Raw genomic sequence first — 15,123 nt, 5'->3', positions numbered from 1 at the left:
GTATAATAAACACAGGTTACTGGCTATGGGGAGATAATGTATTATAAACACAGGTTACTGGCTATGGGAGGGATAATGTATAATAAACACAGGTTACTGACTATGGGAGGGATAATGTATAATAAACACAGGTTACTGGTTGTGGGGGATAATGTATAATAAACACAGGTTACTGGCTATGGGAGGATAATGTATAATAAACACAGGTTACTGGCTATGGGGGAGATAATGTATAATAAACACAGGTTACTGGCTATGGGGGAGATAATGTATAATAAACACAGGTTACTGGCTATGGAGGGATAATGTATAATACACACAGGTTACTGGCTATGGGGGATAATGTATACTAAACACAGGCTACTGGCTATGGAGGATAATGTATAATAAACACAGGTTACTGGCTATGGGAGGATAATGTATAATAAACACAGGTTACTGGCTATGGAGGGATAATGTATAATAAACACAGGTTACTGGCTATGGGGGATAATGTATAATAAACACAGGTTACTAGCTATGGAGGATACTGTATAATAAACACAGGTTACTGGCTATGGGAGGATAATGTATAATAAACACAGGTTACTGGCTATGGGGGATAATGTATAATAAACACAGGTTACTGGCTATGGGGGGATAATGTATAATAAACACAGGTTACTGGCTATAGGGGGATAATGTATAATAAACACAGGTTACTGGCTATGGGGGATAATGTATAATAAACACAGGTTACTGGCTATGGAGAATAATGTGTAATAAACACAAACACAAAAAAAAAAATGAATGCAGCTTCAGAATTAATCTAAATTGTATGCTGTCTAGGAGGTGGGAGGATCTGGGAGGGAGGGTCTGCTGCTGATTGGCTGGAATGTGTCTGCTGACTGTGAGGTACAGGGTCAAAGTTTACTCAATGAGACGAATAGGGGGCGGACCGAACATTGCATCTGTTCGCCGTCCGCAGCGAACGCGAACAAGCTATGTTCGCCAGGAACTATTCGCCAGCGAACCATTCGGGACATCACTAATAACTAAGAGTTCCATATCAAAGTGGGTCCCTCACCAATTGATATTCCTACTTCCCTCCTACATAAGCTAATAGCTCAGAGCTGGATGTGTGTCTTACCGAATAATATTGGCTGCTGCCTTCCTTTCTTGGGCCAGTAGCTCAGGGTTGTGTATTACCTCCTCAAGAAAACAGATCACTTTGGTCTTCAGCTGTAGGTTTGTCTCAAAATCCTGACAAAAACATAAAATACATACAGACACAACTATAAAATATGACAATACAGAAATACACCAGCAAGTAGAAGAAGTGGGATCAAGTTGAGATTATTTTAAAGGTGGATGAAATGGGTAGAGATAAATGATTAAAGATGTGTTGGTAGGGGATGATATTCATTTTTGTTGGAAACTAACGGTGTTGGTAGGCTGTTTGAAAATTAATAAAACGGTGTAGGTTGGAATGTATATTTGCATGCAAAAAGGGTATTCACATGAGTTATTTGCATGGGTGAAAGAACTCTGTGCCACTTCAGGGGTTCTCAAGGTACCTGTGCATGTTTAGACACCCAGTGTCTCAGTACATTCAGCACACGGTTTGTCGCTGCTCTCCTGATTACAAATTCTTTGTCTCCATTCCTTTGATCTGAAGGGAAGCCTGCGGCATACACAAATCACAAAAGCTCACACACAGAAGAGTTATAAGCGAAGCTGGACAGTTCATTCATCACGGGTTGCGCTTAAACACAGGGGATATGCTACTCCAGGGTGCATGGCGACAAGGAATAGCTCCTCTACTCTTATAGAGCTCCAACTAATTCTGAATTCTATCACTATATCCTGCACTTTCTAAACCATTTGCATCTGTTTGTCCTTTCATGTATTCGCTCATAAGACACTATACTTAAAGGACCACTAATGTCAGCCAGGACATTTTTATCTCAATGGAGTGGCCTGGGTGCATTGGTCCTGTAATTTTAAACTGCAATGTTTATCTTGAAGGGTTAAACAACCACTGCAACAACTGAGTAAAACTCCATGTTGCAGCCCCCATAGGAAAGAATTGATTCAATGCCTCCAAATTGGGAAACTTGGATGCATAAGGCATTGGATTGTACTGTCGCCGAAGGCTATGCCTCCTCCATTATGTCGCCGGACAAGAAGAGGTAAGCAGCGCCAGGGGAGCTTCTGTGCTGGTAAAAGGAAAGAAAATTAAAAAAAATTATGGAACACACTTGGGGAGGACCTCTATCAATAGGTTCAGGTACACTAAAGCGTTAGGAATACAGGTTTGTATTCCTTTAATTTATATTTAAACCTTACATTTTTTATGTATCTAGTTCCTTCCCACCAGGTTTACCTGAGCAGAGACACTGCCAATCTCAAATGCTTTTAACATAACACGCTCCCTTCAGAATTTGTGCACCTCGTGTCTTTTGAATCTCCCTTACCTGCTGTGGCCAAAGACATCCTCCTGTATGTCTCCTTGGTGGGAGTACCTTCATTTGCACCAGCAGTTGCAATAGCGAAGGCAGAAGCTGCTGATAGGTTGCTGCGGCTGTTGTCATGTTCTCGACAGGAAGTCATCACAATTCCATTGTTGTATGAAAAGAGTGTGAAGTCTATGCAAGGAAGAACGAGCATAAAAATTAGTCAAACATATTACTTTTGTAAAAAGCATTGTATATAAAGTGACTGTGCAAAATAGTCAGTTTCAAGTTTCCGTAGTTTTTTTATATAATTTAAATTAAAGTTTAAACAGAAATGGTTTTGAAGGGTGAAATCATATGAGCAGAATACAGCAAAAGAAATAAAAGCCAGTTTTTAACTTTTACAGTTCATTAGAGCTTAATAGGGAATGATCTGTAAACCACATATGTTCAAACTGACATCACAACACCATGTGAGAAAATAAAATAACCTGCAGAGTTCCGGCTTCGCTGAGATATTGGGGTGGTTGGAGATCGGGTGGGCGAAGTATCTGTTTCAGCCTCATCACTGTTTTGTTCAGTATCTGATTCTACGCGGCCAGAAACTTCAGAGGCTGTAAGAAAATTGGTAATTTTCCAGAATTACCATTTTCTTCAATTTTCAAATATGACCCCACTAACTTATATTTTTTCACCATCACCTTATATTTCCCTTCCACACAATTATTTAAACTTACTCTGTTTTTGTAGCACAGGCTCCTCATCTCTTTCAGCTGGTGGTTCCTCTCCTTCTCCCACCTTGCTGGGGAAACTCCCAGACACGTAGAGCTTATTAATGTCTAGGGTGGTCTTGCTATAAGGTGGAGGTGCAGGACTGGAATTAGAATATCCATTAGGTGAGCTTCCAAGAGCTGCAAGATCTAGAGCTTTTCCACCAGTGATAATAGGAATGTTGAGAGATAATTTGCGCCTGCGGCTTGGTGAAGAGGACTTGGTGATGGACAGGGGTGGTGGAGATGAGAATTTGCGGGTTGCTCTAGGAGATTTTGGGGGCTCACCATACAGAAGCTTATTGCTCTGATTGCTGGCAAAAAGAAGCTCCAAAGACCTGGGAAATGAAAATGAAATAAATAAATAAAAAGCATACTTTTAGTAAATGTAAGATAAGATCAATGTGAGATCACTATCTATATAAAAGAGAGCTCGGTGTGAGAAGACAAGTGTCCATGCTTGATAAATGTAATTTTAAGACAGTGATACAATTGAATCTAACAAATAATTCTCTGTTGAGAGTGTTACATATGACAAAATCATTTTCTATCAGCTATCATGCAAAACAGAGTTGTCCACGTGCAAGAGAGAACCTTGTCTGAGATCTGTCTGTGAGAGTTTCTACGACTGATCGCCATCCATGTGAGAACAACTTTTGTTGCTCAGAGAGTTTTCTGCATGAAATAGAACCCAATCTGACAGATAACGTCCATGAGAATAATAAATATCTTACAGATGAGTGTCCATGGGAGAGAGGGATGACTGACGAAAGAGGGTCATGAGAGGACAAGATAACTAACAGATTTGGGTACAAGAGAAGTAGTGATGTCTGACAGATAACTGTCCACAAAGAGGGGAAGCATGATTGACATGTGACAGTTCTTGAGGGGATGATATATCTTATAAATTAGTGTTCATGTAGGTAGAGACAGCTTACAGATGGAATATCCATGAAAGAAAAGACAGTGTACAGATGAATGTCCACAGAAGAAGAAATGAGAGCTCAGTGTGAGTGCTCTCAATGTGAGAGGTTGATGCCTGACAGATAGCTGTCCTCCATTTAAGAGAGTGCTCTGATTAAAAGTTGGACAGATTAAAGCTCAGATTAATAGAATATTCCTCACCTGGCTGGGATGGCACTGACTGGTTTTCTGTAAATAGCTATAAGCTTATCAAGAACGACATCTGCACAGGTGAAAACCCTGTACGAGTGCAAGAACGTGTTCAAGAAGTCGATGCTCAGAAAACGCAGATCTGTGAGACGTTCCAATAATCTCTCGACACTTGCATAACGGATCTGGAGAACCTTGCATGAATTCAGCGTCTTACTGAAGCGAATATCTACATCGTCGCAGTACAGAGTGCTGTCAGACCTGGGGAATGATGCAGTATGTTACAGACTTCCAAATTATGTGATCAGTCCGCATTAAAACAATGCATTGCATCGGAATTCATTAAAACACATTTACAATGCAATAACACGAGTTTAATATCTTATTTTGATCGATTCAAATCATATCTAAAATAATACCAAAATATTACAAGTGCTTTGAATCTGTGGTTCTCAGGTGATTTATTCAAACCCTGCTGGCTGCACAGATAATGAAAAAAATAAACAGCAGAGACAAATGGCCATATTGCTGCATGAAAGTAGTGGTGGTGGTAATTAATATTTGACAGCTCACTTAAAAAAATACTTTAAATGTATGGTGTAACTTGCAATCAAAATTTCTGCCCAACTTACTTGATCATCTGTGGTACGGAAACTTTGGAGTTCTCCTCAAACGCGTTCATCATAAGCCCATTGCACCGAATGTTATCCACACACTGGAGGAAAGCGTACTCACAGTTAGAAAGCACTCACTGACACAAATTAGTGTTCCACCTATTTTAGAACCTACAGTCTTAGCCTTGATTTAATATTGTTGGATCAGCTTTTTAAACAATTTCATATTTTTGGATAACCTTTTAAACCATTTTATATCATCTATGCAAAACATATATGAAAAACATCAAAACATTGCAAATATTTAAATATTTTTTGCATAATATTTTATTTTTTGAATGCTTATCCAACAATACTAAATTGAGGACTTGGCTCATAAACAGGTTGAAAGTTGAAAATGGACTTGGACGAGAGAACAGAAGGCAGAACTATGTTACATGGAATGATAGCACAAAAGAATAAGAAATGATTATTCATCAGGGCTCTCTAACCCAGCCTTCAAGACTGACATTATGCTTCTTAAAGCATAATATATAGCGAAGAGGAACTGTCAATTCCTTAAACACAGCATCGTACAAATAGGAATGGACATTCAGAGTAAGTAGGGTAGGGCACAGTATCTACAAGTGGAAGTACTAGTAGGAGTAACTCTAATGGGGCCATAAAGTACTTCAGTGTCCATTTAGTTTAACCCCTTAAGGACCAAACTCCTGGAATAAAATGGAATCATGACATGTCACACATGTCATGTGTCCTTAAGGGGTTAAAATGAAATCTAATTTGACAGGAAATCTTAGTATGTACACATGTTAAATGTGAAGTAGAATATGGATTGATACTAAACCCCCTTGAAGAATGCCATACAGAGCTGGACGTATAGAGGAAACCTGCAACGGAGTGCCTCCATTGGGAAAAACACAGAGTGCAGGGCAATATTTAGACTAAAGAGAGTACAAAGCAAAAATCTGTAAACAAAGAGAGCCAACGTGAAAAGTGGAGAACGTGAAATACATGATCTGTATACGTCCGGTATACAAAACAAAGGAGAGGAAGCAGATTATGTGTATAATGATAATGTGTCTAAAATATCAACTACACACAGTTGTGCCGTAGTGTTATTAATGGTGTTGGGATGATGGGAACATGATTACACTATGGTGACCTGGCTGATGTCGCTTGTCCAGGCTGCCTTTTCCTGCCTGGATGAGGCCAGGAGTATGACAACAAAAGGCGGAGAGTCTTTAGGTTCCACAGAGATCTTAAAGTCTAGGTGATCACCATCCTGTGTCGGGGGTCTAGCTGTAAAGGGAAAGTAGGTGTAAAAAAAAAAGAAATACAAAAGGTGACTGGAAGGAACTGAAACGGATTAAAAGTAGAAGGATGAAATGGATTTTGTTTACGGAGGTATCTACTGGCATGGGTAGTAGCATGACAAAGGGATTGGGTGGTTGGGAAAATTATGGATGCTTTTAGTAAAAATTAAGATTATTTGATTTTCAAAGGTGTATACGAACTGTCATCATCATCTTGATCCTCCAATAATGTGCAATCAATGAGCGATATTACTCCATTCTACAATGAAAAAAAAAAAAAAAAGTTGCCGTTTCAGAAAACAACATACAGAAATAGACGATTTCTGCCAATGTGTGATAAATGTTATAATTACATAAATACATCTAGCATTCACATATCGAATTTAACAGTATACCAGTGTACAAAGTCATGTGAAGGAGGGCTTCATCTAATTTAAGTTGTATGTATTATGTTGATTTTTCTTCCAATTTGTTACAATTGTTGTGGTGCAAATGTGTGTACTATTTAGTCATTCTTCTTCCAGAAGGCCATCTAAGACCAAATCAGAATATTAAGTAGCTTCCTGGGCTTTAGTTCTTTTTTTGTTTAATCTTCACTATAAGTAACTTGACTAGTGGCTTAATCTAGCCACGAATCACGTTATACAACACGGGTAGTCTGTTAACATACTAAAGTGTAACAATCGATTTTAAATAATCCATGCATTTACATAATAATAACTTAAAACACATAATTTTATTATTGTGAAAACAAAAACAGAATGCATGTCAGCACAAGGCAGCCTTCTAATCAGACTAATCCAACAACCAGGGAGTGCTATCAGAAAACGCAATTACTAAAACAGACATCCAGAAAACAGGCCATCATCAATGGGAACTATGCAACAAACTGAGATATGTTCACAATCACACCGACATTTAATAGTAATTGCAATACAATTCAGCAATCACAGGTAACCACTAACGAGAGAAATGCATCTGGCAATTGTTGGCCAACAGCAGTCAGTGGCATCCAGTGAATAGAATGACCCACCAATTACAAATGTTCATCATCCACAGCCAACAATCAGGGCTCAAACAATCTAGAAGCAAATTAAACACGCAAACTGGCAAGGCATCACATAAATATCCATCAGGAATAGGGATTGTGAAGCATTTTGTGAACACCATAAGGCTGATCCTGTAAAGAACCTGACGTTGAGAACTCATTAATTACGAGGCTGATAAGCTAATTCCTACCTTAACCATAATCACGACAACCAATTTACACGACATTCCAGGTGCTTGTGAATTCAAACAATAGCTAAAAAGGGCTTCGTAATCATCTCAATTTCTATGCAATGTTAATATAAAACATAAAACCTTATGGAACAGATGTTAAAATCTCTGAGATAAAACCATAAAGAGAACATTTCACAGATAAGGATTCTCATACAGGAGGTTACTAACATGTTCTAGAATGATCTATTTTTGTATTTAATAAAGTGTTATAGATTGGCTGCCCCAGTCATGACAGTCACTTATGGCAGTTTCCAATCTATTGTACTAATTTTCTCACCTCACTATCCTTTGCCAAGAACCTCTAATAACTGGCTGGCAGTGAATGTTGATACTGAGGGTTCAAGCCTCTAGCCTTATTAGGCCTGAGCATAGCAATGTCTACTATCCCAAATAGGTTTGCAAAGGTTTTTTAGAAAGCTGAAAGTCCATATCAGGATATGTGTCTGTTCACAATTTCAGATTTTAAATTTGCTGGGTGAATTTATCATTTTAGGGCAGTTAAGTTCCCACCAAGAGACATCTGATACTTTATAATATTCAATTGCCTAATATGCATATATGTGACCAAAAAACAAAAAAGTGGAATGTGCTTAGATCACCAACCATATATATTGTTTAATATATATATATATAACCCATTATGGGTTCACGGTGGGTGTAATGAGGTTGTTTGATGTTAACTTAAACATAGTTGTCATCCAGGGACCTGATTAAAGTATCCATCGAATGCTCCCAGTGATGGGGACTGCCATCACAGTGTGTATTTCACATTACTAGTACTCATAGTGGTTTTAATATTCAACATGATTTATTTTATTTAGTTATTCATTTCCTTCCTTGAAAACCATCCTCCTGGTTTTGTTGAGTTTCTGTGTGGTCTCTAGTGTCCCCTTTTAAAGGAAACCAATAGTGTCTCTTTTCTAAGTGTCAATATTTCAGTGTTATCACTATTATATACTTGAAGTAAAATGTATGGGTTAGTGCAACTTGCAACTCTCTACCCTTTGCTCTCTAGGCCAGGTATGTGCCTGCCACATGCCTGAGAACCGCACGCACTGCATAGTTCTAGCCAAGGATTGGTGGGAGCATAAGAGAATAGCTCAGTATGTCTAAGGAGCACATATAAAAATATGTGGCGAACCTATGACTGGCATGCCAACACAGAGGCCAGCTGTGGCACGTTTGCCATAGGTTCACCATTGCTGCTCCAGGCTGTAGATATACTCCCCAGTGATCTGTATTGCAGAAAACCACAATTGAATGAGATGACTAAATAAAGCAGGTTGATTTATGATAATCCAAGAAGTTCTAAAACTATCACAGGAAAAATATTACTCTAAAATGCTTTTTAACATTGTGCATATCTCTCACAGAGATGCTAATTTGTATTTAATAGATTGACTAAGGAATATTTGTGTTTACAAAAATTAAACAAATATGCAGTAAACCTTAAACCTGCTCTAGGCAAGCACAGAAATCAGCACGTCCACTAAATAACATGCAAAGTAGTGAAAAATCATGTTGGCCTGTTCCAGATCGCATAAATCACCCCGAAACACTGTTGCAGCACATATGGGTTTTATACATTAAATATCATTTTTAACAAACTGAGACCCAAACAGAAACATTTAGGCAGCAACAGCGATTATACCCGAGTTCCCCCCACCCCAGCCCCCCAAGGTCATCTATTCTTGCTTTAGTCGTTCCTATTTTCTCCAAAGTTTTTTTTTTTTTTAATTCTTTATTTTTGATGTGCGGGTGGTTACAGAGCATTGTCATGCGCCACAACAGCGTTCAGTAACATAAAGATACATATAGGATAAACAGTGGCATGATATACTTGCACAAGTTTTCTTTTTTGTAAAACATGTTAAGCTAAGCAGTTTTGTTTAAACGATAGTAATCTATGTGATATCAGGTTAGCTCCAAAACGAATATTACAATAATAATGCTAATAATAACAATGCTAATAATAAAGCAGGCTTATATGAGTCGAGAACGTACTGAGTGTTGAGCAGGCTCATACTATTAATGCCTTTAAAATGAAGATGTAAATGTACAGGCTACAACAACGTTTAGGTAGCAATTGACACTTAGCTAACATATGGCATCAAGTACAGGTTTAGCAAGTCTAGGGACGCTTAAGGCGAAGTCATTGTGGTTTTAGGTGGTGCGGTATGGGTGTCTGAGAGACATAGTGAGGGTATTGAAAGGTCGTCGAGTTAGAGGTCTCATCATTATATTACGTTTAGCAGTGAAGTTGGGTCCCTCTCAGTCTCAAGCATGATGTGCCGTGTCGAGTGATAAAGCATTAATTGTGTTGTATCCCTACCATAGTGTATGTCTTATCTGTGGGGCACGATGTGAGATAGACGTGCAAAACTCCCTGCGTTAGTGTGCGCCTGTTCCATGGAGACGGTCCGCGCTATCTGGAGGAAGGCAACCCTGGCCTGTAAACCCCTAAGAAGGATATTATGAACCAAGGAGCTATTTGAGGCTAAGGTCGAAAGCCAAGGGAGGGTGTAGTGTCGTGTGAGCCCTGTGCTGGGTAATTAGCTGTGGGCTTGCCCGGTGATGTTTTTTACAATGCCCCCTTACACCTAGAGTAGTATTATGGCATTAAAACAGTCAAGCATAATACTATCTGCTGTTCCGGCGTTTGGGTAAGCGTGGGTAGCGATTCGTAGTGAGGTATTCATTGCATGCAACGGTACTGAGTTTGCAGGAGGGAGTATGGCTAAATTGTGTACCCCGGATTCGAGGTAGGCACAAGTGTTAAAACAGATTTACTTTTTGGCTAACCGATGCTAAGCTATATCACGGTACCAATTCCACTATCAGACTCGTCTATGCCTCGCTGGATAACAGTATGAGATGCTCGGGTTGTCGGGGCCAGTGCTTGGTGCTATCAGAATGCCCATCTATCGGTGCCACTAAGGGAATGGGTTAGGCAATGCTTAAGGTAATAACAGATAACAAACCACATATATATAAGGGCCCAAGTGTCTCTGGGTGATCAACCAGTTTGCAGAAGAGCTTCAGGTAACCTGCTCTTCAATCTGGCTGGTATCCAGAATGCGTTCAGCTGTCGTCCGTCACTCGGTGCCCCCAATGTATTACGGAGGGTAGTCCATTCCATGGGTAGTGCGTTCAACAGTCCATATTGTCCATGGAACAGCGACAAGTGGGAGAGAGAGAGATGCAGATCTTCGTGTGGTTTCACGTGTGGCTCGGTGACGGCACCGCTTGGGCAGATCTTCTTGGGACAAATGTTGCGGAGGTGGGCGGTTCCAAGCATGGATGTTGGCGGGTTTGTTGGGCTGCTGCAGTGCGTCCTGTGAGAGGCCCCATGCCGCCAGGTGCTTTCTTGCCTCCGGTAGGTCGGCTATGAGGTAGGTTCTTTCGCCATGAAGCACCTGTAGTTTGTGGGGTGGGCGCCACTGATATTTTATGCTGTGAGCGCGGAGCAGGGTGGTGAGTGGTCTGAATGCTGCGCGCCCTGCCATTGTTCCCCGGGACAGGTCCGAATAGAACGTAAGGGACATGTCCTCGAATGCATATGGTGTGTTTCCCCTGGTGGCTGCCATAAGCGCCATTTTGTCTTGCCGTTTTTGGAACTTAACTATTACATCCCTGGATGCCGACACTGGGGCTGTTGTGGGTTTGGGTAAACGAAATGTGCAGTCTATGTGTATTCCTTTGGCCTGTTTCGCGGGGAGGATCATGCTTACCGAGCGTCGTACGAGGTGGGGCACCTCTGTGTCTGGAATGGAGTCCGTGATTCCCCTTATCTTAAGGTTTTGGGCGCGCCGTGCGTCTTCTATTGCCGCCATTTTTTGTTCCACCTGCAGGTGTTGTTGTTGCAGGGAGACCACTTCATGCTGCAGCGTGGTAAATTGTTGTGTGTGGCTCATGGAGTCCCTCTCCACGGCACCCATACGATCCGACAGGCCCTGGATGTCCTTCCTCATATCCGCCATGTCAGCCTGGATGCCCCGTTGGAGCTCCGCAAACAGGTCCTTCATTTCGGCCTTCGTGACCGGAGCAGCATCTGAGTGCATCTTGGGTTGAGCTTGCGGTCGCGCAGCGGGTATGGCTACCTCTTCTTGGTCTGAGGTGAGACCGTCAGAATTAGTGAGGTCGTCCGCATAGTCGGCATATTCCGCCATGTGAGGCTCTAGGGCGCCATGTGCTCTCCGCCATAGATCCCCTATACTTGCGCCAGGTCGTGGCATGTCCGATTTGAGTTTTTTGTTCTTTTTGCCCATTGCTGCCGTGATTGCTGGGGCAGTTAGCCTGTTTCTGTTGAGTTTGAGGGGTAATGGATGTTGATTTTGCCCGTATAAATGCTCGTTTTCCACGGAGCTCGTTTGAGTTGCAACCGCTCGCTTAGGGGGCGTCTTGTAACCCGACTTGCTATGTAGTGTACCTTACAGTATGGTGTCTACTGCTTCTCCTCCCTGTACGAGTTGTGTCCCTCTTCCTTCCCCTCTCGCTAGGTCACTCGTACCTCCTTGTCAGCCCTCATATTTCTGGCGGGGGCTATGTGGTAAAAGTGTTGGACTTGAGGAGTCAATGGATGTGGATGTGTCTCTGAGTAGAGGATTTGGAGTTTTTGTTTTGTTTTTTAATAAATGCAACTGGCGGTTATTAACAAACACACATTTAACATTAATGTTTACTGCAATACTTATCACCAACCTCAAATAAATCATATCCTTTATTATTATAAAAAGTGGTGGATGTGGTAGTTAATGATTGTCTTAAGAATCACCATATAAATCCTCTATTTTAATATTTATACACTTAATATAACATACATTTATATTGGTAAATGATGAAGGGCAGAGGAGTTATATGGCTTAAATCCATTGCCACTACTAAATGACATTATCTCATTTGCGAATTATACATGCAGATTCATTTTCCACATTAGAATTCACTTGTGATACTGTTTCACTGTATTTACAAAAGCCTTGCAAGTTATTTCGTCATGAGATACTGAGCATCTTCATTATCACACTGAAACACAGATTTATTATGTAAGGTAATTAGGATGTTCATGAGAAATGTTCACAGAGGTTAATAAGTGCAGTGAAACAATGTCATGCACAAATATAGCAAATTATAAAGGGGTATTGCAGGTGAATTTGAATTCAGATGCTCTGAAATGGACAAGCATGCTATATTACCTTCGCATATACCCCATCACCTAACTTAAAGAGGCACTCTTGACCCCATTTTATGAAAAGTGCTGATTTCAATTTAAATTGGCACTTTAATAAATTGACCTTGTCACACCCCCTTGACTTTCAAGCAGATAACTGGTCCAATTACTTCCTGGTTTGTTTAGATCAGTCGATCTAAACTCAAGAGGCAGCAATTGCCCAGAGCACCTGCCTTGCAAAGACTTCTCACTGAGCTGCATTGGGAACTCTGTGATTGGACAGCCACAGAAAGTCTGGGCTGATAAAGAAGAGGAGGGCTAGCAAAGGCTGCAGTCAAAAGATTTGCAACTTTTGCAAGTTGTTTTTACATATACCACCAGTGTAAAAAATGTATAATTAAATGCATGCATGTTTTTATTTGTCTACTGGTATATCTGTTATACACACTTTATCTTTTTTTTTTTTTTCATTTGAGCAAAGAAGTGTCCCTTTAAACCTACATACAATTTTCATTTATGACTATATTTATAGATTCCTTACGAAGATCCCTTGTGGTTGCATAATACTGACTTCCCTTTTAGTTGTAATGATGGCTGAGCGTCAGTAGAGCTGACTTTTTAAAAATACACATGGAAATACATATTTAGGTTGTAGTACATGCAATATTTATTTTTTTTTTTAAATTCTTTATTTTTGTAGTGCAGAAGCTTCGTACAATCACCTGTGAGGTACCCCAACGGCAATCCTCCAGTGCATTACAAAACATTTAAACACAGAGGTACAGGATTGATCTTGCACATTTTTTATAAGGTTGAGTTTTGCGGTAGACGGTATCGATTGTCATTACTTAAATATATGCGCAACATAAAATAAACTAAAATAAACTAAATTGACGTCGCTTAACTTTCTGCTCTTGGAATAAAATTGAGATGCTGTGTCCAGCGTGATGGTAATTATACCAGCAAACTAGTGTGGTTGCTTCCATTTTGTGAGTTGCTTATTTGAATCATGAGTCAAAGTTAAACATAACTTTAGGTACAGGCTAGGCAAGTTATGGGGTGAATACGACATTCACGATAGTCCCACTGTAGGACCAAAGTCCAGCTTTTTACTGACATCCCCTCAAAACTTTGCTATTAAACATAGATTAACTATGGCTATAACTTGAGACCATATTATTTTGTAGGTCGTTTTTGTCTAGAAGCAACTATATGCTAGGCAAACTTGTCGTGTGGGGAACAATTATATGCTAGGCAGACCTTTCCCGCCTAAAACAGTGACATGCTAGGCAGACCCTTCCCGCTTAAAATAGTTATATGCTAGGCAGACCGTTCCCACTTAAAACAGCCATATGCTAGGCAGTCCTTTCCAGTTTAAAACAGTGACATGCTAGGCAGACCTTTCCAGTTCAAAACAGTGACATGCTAGGCAGACCTTTCCCGCTCACAACAGTTATATGCTAGGCAGACCTTTCCCGCTCAAAACAGTGACATGCTAGGCAGACCTTTCCCGCTCAAAACAGTTAACTGACTAGTCATTTTCGCGTTAAACAAAACTAGTGGGTTGTTACGTTGCTATATAGTACGGTCATATAGTAGTAATAACAGTTGTATAGTTATATCATGAGGATAAACAAATGAACAGGACATTATGCTAGCAAAGCTTTACACTGCTATTATATATGCTGCACTATAGGAAAGAAACATTTTTAAAAAGAAAACACGTAACAATTAACAATACTAGGGCTGTCCTATGCCAGTACATGCAATATTTAAATATAGAAAGCAATAAAGTGGAAACCACCTTCACAAAAATGATAAGATACAACCTGAGGAATATATCCAAAATTGGAATATTCTATATGGATATGTTATACAATCTGGAATGATAAAAAGTGTATATCATAGCGTAACACAGTAAGATAATGATAATAAAATGTGGAGTAAGTAATGCACTCACAAACAAAAGTGTAAATCAGGCCTCTCACCCCCCCTGGGGTATATGTAGTATGGGACTTGATAGTAGATCCAGATATTAGAATGTCTTCAGAGATATGGGAAAAAAAGGACCATACATAGTGAAAGTACGTAAAAAAATATCAAAAGAGAATTTATTGGTACACTTACAGACATAAAGTGGTAGTAAGCATGTCTCCACTCTCAGTGGAACTGGAAGGCAGAATAGTAGATACCAGACACAGATCCAATCGGAGTAGCAGAGTACAGGAACAATAAAAGGACTATAAAACAAATAATATCAAGAAACAGTCCGAAAAAGTTCAATATCCAACGCGTTTCGTCCGTGGTAAATGGAGGACTTCTTCAGGGATATGAGTAGATTCGAGAATGTGGGAACTTTTATATCCAATTCAATCTTCCTTGATGCCGTTCACCGGCAGCGTGTGTTCCACACTGGAACGCAGAGTAGTA

General features: G+C 40.0%; 1 protein-coding gene across 2 annotated transcripts in view; it reads right to left on the bottom strand.

Moving 5' to 3' along the window:
• The window catches only part of RASGRF1 (Ras protein specific guanine nucleotide releasing factor 1), a 76,513-nt gene that overhangs the window by 13,048 nt on the left and 48,342 nt on the right, over nt 1-15,123 (bottom strand). For both annotated transcript variants that reach the window (XM_063448694.1, XM_063448695.1), the window contains 9 exons: nt 6,447-6,504; nt 6,095-6,231; nt 4,951-5,033; nt 4,331-4,579; nt 3,173-3,543; nt 2,927-3,049; nt 2,457-2,627; nt 1,557-1,663; nt 1,130-1,242 (listed from right to left, as the gene is read on the bottom strand). In XM_063448694.1, coding sequence (XP_063304764.1) covers nt 1,130-1,242; nt 1,557-1,663; nt 2,457-2,627; nt 2,927-3,049; nt 3,173-3,543; nt 4,331-4,579; nt 4,951-5,033; nt 6,095-6,231; nt 6,447-6,504 — 1,412 coding nt within the window. The remainder of the gene's footprint in view (nt 1-1,129; nt 1,243-1,556; nt 1,664-2,456; nt 2,628-2,926; nt 3,050-3,172; nt 3,544-4,330; nt 4,580-4,950; nt 5,034-6,094; nt 6,232-6,446; nt 6,505-15,123) is intronic.

The sequence above is a fragment of the Pelobates fuscus genome, chromosome 3 (assembly GCF_036172605.1).
Source record: "Pelobates fuscus isolate aPelFus1 chromosome 3, aPelFus1.pri, whole genome shotgun sequence".
NCBI lineage: Eukaryota > Metazoa > Chordata > Amphibia > Anura > Pelobatidae > Pelobates > Pelobates fuscus.
The sequence above is the reverse complement of the archived record's forward strand: the minus strand, read 5'-3'. Positions and strand labels throughout refer to the sequence as shown.